The sequence below is a fragment of the Curcuma longa genome, chromosome 11 (assembly GCF_044706935.1).
Source record: "Curcuma longa cultivar G26 ecotype Majalengka, Jawa Barat chromosome 11, ITB_CL_G26_1.1, whole genome shotgun sequence".
NCBI lineage: Eukaryota > Viridiplantae > Streptophyta > Magnoliopsida > Zingiberales > Zingiberaceae > Curcuma > Curcuma longa.
Window position 1 is genome coordinate 17,376,222 of NC_133871.1, and position 8,064 is coordinate 17,384,285.

The 8,064-nt window shown below is 42.4% G+C and overlaps 1 protein-coding gene across 1 annotated transcript; it reads right to left on the minus strand.

The window, feature by feature from the left end:
* Window positions 1-26: 26 nt before the first annotated feature.
* LOC141840946 (dehydration-responsive element-binding protein 1E-like) lies at window positions 27-1,159 on the minus strand. Its single transcript, XM_074729050.1, has one exon. The coding sequence runs from the start codon at window positions 1,074-1,076 to the stop codon at window positions 402-404; it is 675 nt and encodes a 224-aa protein (XP_074585151.1). The 5' UTR covers window positions 1,077-1,159; the 3' UTR covers window positions 27-401.
* Between the last annotated feature and the right edge of the window lie 6,905 nt (window positions 1,160-8,064).

The following is an 8,064-nucleotide window of genomic DNA, read 5'->3' on the forward strand; positions in this document are numbered from 1 at the left end:
TGTTGATGCTTGATACTTTGATTGAGTGGTCAAACAGTTGACAGATCTATTAAACTCATTTATAAGTTTACAAACCTGTCCAGTCGACTGGACAGGTGTACGAACTCAAATCTCTCGACAAAAATATCCCCTGCTGCAGTCACCTGATAGGGCCGCCGCCGGCGAGGACCCATCAGCAGCCATGTGGAGGAATTGCTGGAGCCCACGTCAACAGAAGGCCTTATCCACACCCAATGGCCTGATGCGGGCGGCGACCATTCCTTCCCCGAGAAGAAAATTACCAGAAGGAAGGAATTGGGAATTCAGCGATCTTGGAACAGGGCTCGTGAGCGATCTATGATAGATTTTCCCCCAAGTAGTTTAGATTCGTTGATGTACAGCACAGGGCAAGATCTTGCATATCAAATAGAGTAGCTCCAGAGTGGCACATCGGCGCACGTCTCCAGGTCATCCCAATTGTAGCCGCCGTGCAGCGGCGGCGCCACCAGCAACTCGTCCGCCATGCCGGCGTAGTAAGAGTACCCTAAATCCATGTCCTCGTAGCTCATCAAATCGAATGCGCTGGCTGTCGGAGTTGCTTCTTCCGGCGAGGGAGTGGTAGCGGCCGTGGAAAACGTCGGCGACGGTGCGGTCGCGGAGGGGGAGTTCGCGGAGGAGGAGGAGGCGCGGGGCCGAAACTGCTCCGCTGCCTCCGCGGCGGCCCTGGCGATGTCCCTCGGGCCGGAGAAGGAGGACGGGACCTGGATGAGCCAGGCGGAGTCGGCGAAATTGAGGCAGGCGGCGCGGCCGCGGAGCATCATGGCTGCGACGTCGTGGGCGCGCGCCGCCATATCTGCGGTGGGGAAAGTCCCTAGCCAGATCCTGGACTTCTTGTTGGGCTCCCGCACCTCGCACACCCACCGCCCCGCCGTCCCCCGCCGCCGGACGCCCTTGTACACTGGGTGCCGCGTCTCCCTGAACTTGGTCCTCCCCGCCGGCCGCTTCGGCGGCGCCGACGACACCGTCTCGTAGTCCCACGTCTCACCCGCCGACGGTGAGCCGGAATCCGAATTGAATCCAGAATTGAATCCCTCCATGCTCTCTCTCTCTCTCTCTCTGTTTCTTTCTTTCTTTCTTTCCTCCTTGGCTGCTGCTAGCTTCTGCTTGGTGTTGGCTCAGCGGAGACGGCCACATATATATAGCTACCTCCCTCGTGGTCTCGTGTCCATTGCGGCGGGGAAGCAGGCAGCAGAGATGGCACTCGCTCTCGACGCGGAGACAGCTGGAGAAAGTCAAGAGCAAGCAGGTAACCGTTTGCTTACTCCGCGAAGATTCTCGAGGAGTTATGTGGTGCAGTGGGCCCGGGCAGCATTCATCATCACCTATCCAATTAAAATTGCGACGTGGCGTGCGGTGGCGCGCGGTGAGCCGAAGGGACAGACACTTACGGAATCCATCTCCGCTCAGGTGTCTGTTGGCCCTGAGCTGGCCTCAATTTAGTATGGAATATTATTTTATTATTTAATAATAACTATAACAAAAATAGCAATAATTTACTGAGATTCTGTGTCAGAGGCACACGTGGGCGGTGGCCTCCCCTCTTTTAAAATTTAAATATTATTATATCTAAATATTCATTAAAATAACTAATGACTTTAAAATTTTTTTATACTTTTGATAAATTCCCCTTTTAATGTTTATCCAATAAGATTTTTGTTGGGTCGGTGAATGTATGGAGAAGATGAAAATTGATATTATATCATCAAAGTTAATGTTCAACGTTATCTTCGTAAAATTGATATTAGTGTCGGAATAGTAGCACTTTAAATTTCGAGACTAGTGAACCTTTTTATAAGTTTTTTAGATTCCGAATGTACAAGATGAGATGAATGCTTCTATGGATGAGTAGAATCAATGATATTTCTAATATATAGAGGGATTTATTTATATAAAGAGAAGAGGTAAATTACCATTTGGTAAGTGGTTGTGACCTTTGGGTAGGATCGATTTGGGTCGTTCGATCTAGAGAGCTGTAACCCTTCAGAAGTCCTCTTAATCTCATCCATCAGATCTATAAGGTTGTAACCATTTAGATCCCCGTTTTGTCATCAGCTATCAGATCTGGATCCAATGATTCATTCGATCTGACGTTTCAAATCAAGCCTCATAACTAGTGATCATATTGCGACTTTTTACGATCTAACGCTCCAAATCGCATCACATGTGATCCATCTTACATCTTTGATCAACGGTTGTCATCCATTCGCTCAATCAGCAATCAGCAATTAGCAGTCAGCGTGTGCACGCATGGCGGACCGCGAGCTCACAAGTGGTGCTCACCTATGAGAAGAAAGTACATGAGTTTTTGTGTTAACTCTATTAACACAACAACATTAATAAGGAAAGAAAGTCCATCAAAATTTTTCGATATGAAACTATTTCTCATGCACTTCCTTATATATAACATTAATTAACAATTAATATTATTCTATATTGACTTTGAACAATTAATTTCTCATGTACTCTTAATCGATTTTAAATAAATTAATAATCTAAATCTATCTACGCGAAACGTAAATTTCGATTTTGAAATCAATTTCAACTTTCATCGATTGATAGCACCATAATTTTTTTTATAAAACTATATTAGTCTTTTAGGCTTCAATATCCAATAAGATTTTTACATTTTTTTTGGGGCAGAAATTGTATCAATTTTTATATTAGGAATATATTTTTGGATAATTGGGGGAGAATCTAGAAGAGGATCTATTTGCTGTTGGTCCGGTTACTGGTCGGGGACTGGCAACCCTCTCGCCATTTTGCAGTCAAATGCTTTGACTTTTCCGTTAGTCGAACTGAAACTTGTAGATTGAGTTCCTCGTGTACTTAGGCCAAAGAAGACAATAGAATGCAGAGGGGAGAGGGAAGGAAGTGGGACAAAAATTGACTTTTAGAATCGAACGAGCAGACAGTCAAAGCGACGGGTATCGATCAGGCTGCATGCGTCCATGCCGCGGATCTCCAGCTAAGTGACAGTGGTTTGTTTACTAACGTGGAGTGATGGGGGGATGAATTCCCAGCTTGTGACAGTTAGATTTCAGTTGGGCCGGCCGCCCACAGGTCCCAAACACCACGCGCTTTCTTCGGATGGTCAGCGACGGCGACCGTTGGAAATCCGGAATCCTTCCAACCGACGTCACTCTCTTCGCCTCGTCCCCTCCCAAAGAAACACCCGCGAAGCTTCTCCCCGCCACTCCATTATCACTACAGCTGGTCCAGCTCAGCATCTTGCTAGTAATAAAATATTATTATCATTTACGAGCATAGATCGACCGGCGGCTCGGATTCGCTGAGTCACCAATCGACTTGGTCAACGTTACTATTAATGTCGATTCCTGGCGCCAGTTGGGTTTGTCAACGTTACTTAATCTATCACTGACTGGGCGGTGGCCTCACTTCAACGCCATCGAACTTTTTTTTTTTTGATACACTTAGGAGTGACCAATTGATTTAAAATTAAATTAATCGGATTGAATAAATCAAAATCGATTAAATTTAAAAAAAATGAACCGACTAAATTTTAGGATCAAAATCTAATGATGTAGGGATTATAAGTCAACCTAATTTCCATGTGCAAAGCTCTTGATTTGACTTGATTAAAATAGATTGTACGTGGCACATTTCCAATTATTGGGGTCGGCTGAGTCTAGGAGGACATATATTCAAATGAAGTCGGATTTTGATCCAAGAGGAGTTGGAACATTTATAGGGAACTCGATAATATTACATTGCTTAGGATCATTCAGCCAAGCTCAAAAGTAGGCTAGCTAGTAGGAAGTATGTAAATTCATGCGAGTTAGAAGGCAATTGAGCTGGTAGGATATTCCGTATTCGAATAGAATTCGGAGTTATAGAGCAAAGGGTATATTAATTAGGAAAGATATACTAGATGGCAATGTCCTTTTTTGTAGTGGTCAGTTTAGTTTTTCGATTTACCTCCTCACAGATAGTCGTGAAAGCGATCGTGTGGTACCGCTGAGGTGACGGATTCTACCTTTGCTGAAATGAAAGATATACTAGATAAGTAATTGAAAGAGTCATTTCCAATACAAACTTGAAAGGTAAGGGAAGTCCCCGAGGCAATGGTGCAACGGTAGGACATCCGAGTTGTAACTCAGTGACCCGCGGTTCGATCCCCAACTACGACGTATTTGCAGGAATTTTCCAGGAATTTTCCTCCAAATGGGGAACGCAATCAAAGGATGCTGGGCATCCGGATTGGCCGCCGTATGCGTTTCCCGATTTACTCTGGTGGTCGATGGGAAACTTCCGTGGGACCGGGCCAACCACCTCCAGAGATGTGACTACTGGGATTATCATTTTTTTTGAAAGGTAAGGGAAGGGTGCATTGGGTGTGGAGGTTAGTTATCTATTCAAAATTATGTCAGAAATATGAAAGAGATACGATTGTTTCTTGCATTTGAAGAGTCACAATCATCAATATAATGTTAAAGGGCATCAAATAATGAAGAGTCACAACTGCCAGAGTTCAAGGGTGTCTGATAATAAAGAGTCAAGTCTTTTCTTTCTTATAAAAAGTATTTATTCCAACTACTGACTATCAATTGTCAACTCAACCTGTGTTAACTTGCTGGTAGATGATTCACCAATAGCTAACTCACCAACATCCAAACTGTTAAAATTCGACCCATTAATGACATACCTGGCTAAAGAATAGTTGTTGATTCATCAAGAAGTCATCCATGAGCAATTTGTAGGGAGTTTTGACCCATCCCTCTTCTTGGATCATAACATTGAGTAACTTGAAATTGATATGAAATCTATTAATTCAATTGTTTATTATATTAATCTATTTATTTAATCAGTTGACTAATGATGTCATTAATCAATTGATATTAATAATCGAATCAATCTGATTTATTTTTTGGGTTGTATAAAAATGATTAGATTTAGATATATCAATCGATTGTTAATAATATAGTAGTCAATTGATGATGATATTTTAATTTAATTAATTGATAGAATTTAAAATCAAAACTGAATTATATATATATATATATATATGTAAATCAAAATTTTAAATTAATCAAAGTGAACTTTCATATTTAATAAATTTCATCAATTAATTCAGTTTAACCAATCTTTTACTCACCCTCTACTGACACCTCTTCGAAAGTTGGGATTCTGAGAATCAACCAGCGCACTAGCAATGGGACGATCGTTGCGTGTTCTTCGTTGGAGTAATTCCGATCCCCAGAAGGTTGAACGATCGATGGATGCAAGAGAAGATATATCTATCTCTTCTTCCTCATGCACACAGGAAGATCCATCTCTTCTTAGCTAGCTCTCAGGATCAGAGTCGTAAAGCTCTTGTTGGACAATCAATCACTTCTAACACTTAAATATAATGAACGAACAATCAATGAGGCAACAACTGTCTTTTGGAAGTGAAGGACCGATCGATTTGCAAAAGCAAAAGACATCAGAATCGTCGTATGTTGTATCCATCGATTCACGAGTACTCGAGGTTCCAGTTGCTTGCTGAATTCAACTACGTCTGTGACAGTTAGATGTTTTCCTCCCTGGTTGGCTGTCAGCACACGGGGAAGGAATCCTGTGGTCAGAAGAGAATCCGGATCGATTAAGCAAAGGAAGGTTTCAATCATTGACAAGTATTCCATTGACAATGACGACGATGACGACGACGACGACTATGACTACAACTACTCGTGCCAGTTGGCTCTTGTTCTGTTTAGGGTAGCCCAATTGGGTTGTTGGCCTAATTGTGCATGGCAGCAGGCCAATTTGTGGCGAGTATTTTTAGGCATATTCAAGTTAGCATTCAAGGGTCTACTTAACTTTGAAAGTTCCAACTGGTCTAAGCCCATCAATCTTGACTTCCTCCCAATTTAATTGACTGTCCGAGTGCAAGCTTCTTATACACATACAGATACCATGCACCTAACCAACTTTGAATTGGCTACGAGCTCGTGAAAGTGACCAGGTTTTTATTTTTCCTTCACGAGCACGTGGATGACTCTGCCGGCGTCAGTCACAATTAAACAAGTCAGTCTCCTGCATGCTACTTGTGATATGGTAGAGATAGTCGACTCCACGTGATATAGTCAAATCAATACTCATATCGAGCTGGAAGTCACAAGCAAGATGGGTTTGAATCCAATCAAGTCGAGTTCGGATTCAATTAGGACGAACTTGAATCGAATCAACTCTAAAAAGTCAATTCAGTTCGAGTCACATACACTGGTTAAGACATTGATAGTCAAGAAAGGTGTCTCTCGGCAAGGAAAGAAAGATATGCGCCTTTTGTGAATCTAGGTCATCCTTTCGCTTCCTATTTAAAGGTAACAGGTTACACCATCAGATTCTCTCTATTTTTTCTTCAATATCTAACTTGAAGGGTAGAGGAGCTATGTCAAAGCTTGCCTTGACCTCTTCTAATAACTTCCTTGAGTCATTGCAGATCTTTTAAAGAAGATTTCCTTTCTATTTCGGTCTACTAAAATCTGACTTGAAAATAGTGGATCTATTAACTCTGATCTAAAAGACAGTCGGTATATTAAAGCTCAGAAATACTATGATTACTTTTGCTGTGATTTCAGACTGAATCACTACCGATGATTCATGCAGAAATAGAGAATTTGCGTGGAAATCTGTAATCACTGTGTTTAGTTTCCTGACAGTCAACTGCTTTGTCTACTCGTATCAAAGTAGATAATCCAAGGAGAAATTAATAAGAGAAGTAGTATGCCAGTTGGACTCTGCATGAGGAGTTCGACTTCGACAGAAACATTGAATCGAGATAGATTTTGTTTATGAGAGCCCAGTCAAATACCTTTTAATGAGTTTGTTCAAAATAATATGAAGTGAGAAAGAGGAACACGTAGAAACTTTCCCTTTTAGTAAAATCTCATGCCAGACATGGACCTTATCCACGTTGTTCAGTAAGTGAATGCTTCACGGACTCGAACGCAGAGAGCATCACATCAAATCCTTCACTTCTCAGATTTGAATTGACTGAGAGATCAGATGAATAGATAAGCATTGAATCCACTTGCAGTTGCAGAGAGAGGCAGAGAGTCGGTGGGCAGGACTGTTGGTGCTTGTGGAGTTGGATTTGGGATAAGGATCCAGATCTTTTCTCCAGTGGATTCTGCCGTGTTCGATTCAAAGGTCAAACCGTGTAGCCATTTACCATTGTTGAATGATGAACAGCGTGACTAGCCAACAAATTAGAAAACCATCCAAAATTCGTCCTTGATTCCCGCAAATCTTGTTGATCCAGGCCTGGATCTTCTGCTGCTCCACCTGGACCACTGCAGTGATCGATCGATGAGCACTTGCTGAGTGGACCAGAAGGGAAAGTGGCAGTCTTACGGGGCCGTAAGTTACGGCACACTGCAAGAACCAAAGATTATCAAAGTTAGTGAAGAGTGGAGTCTGGATAGGGGAAACAGTGTTGCCATTTGTCGTGCATTCAGGAAGCAGCGATGCGTCCCCGTTTGTTAGATAAGAAACTTGAATGCTTTGCTTGAAGGTGGATGGATCTTCAGCTGCAAAAGTTACAGTCAACATACGTCAAGTAAAACAAGGGAAAGAATTCTGAAACAAGAAAAACGACAAACGACCGGAGCAGTTCTTCCCTGTTTTGCCCTGCTTTTTGAAGCCAGGCACACAACACGATGACACTGTTCATCAAGCTGTTGTTTCTGCACAGCATCGAATGAAATGGCTGGTCCAATTTGGGATGACGATTGATGAGCCAACTGCTAGCCATCCACTTCGAACACTTGCTAGTCCAGACTGTAGGATCATCCAAAGCAGAGCATCTTGTGTTTGTGTTGTGGTGGAGGTGGTGCTTTCTTTCTATAAATTGAAAAGGATCCAACAAGGAATCTGATAAGCAGGTTTGTTAAATTTAGTATGAAATCTTAATGTTCATAGTAAAAGGCACGTGTTGGAATGTTGTGCCACATGATCACTGTCATCCTCCTCTCCTCTCTATATAAATCCTTACCTTGCTCCCTTTCTTTCAGCAAGAGTGAA

Bases quoted from the DNA above. Each gene is read 5' to 3' on its own strand.
- LOC141840946 (XM_074729050.1), bottom strand. From the start codon at position 1,076: ATGGAGGGATTCAATTCTGGATTCAATTCGGATTCCGGCTCACCGTCG.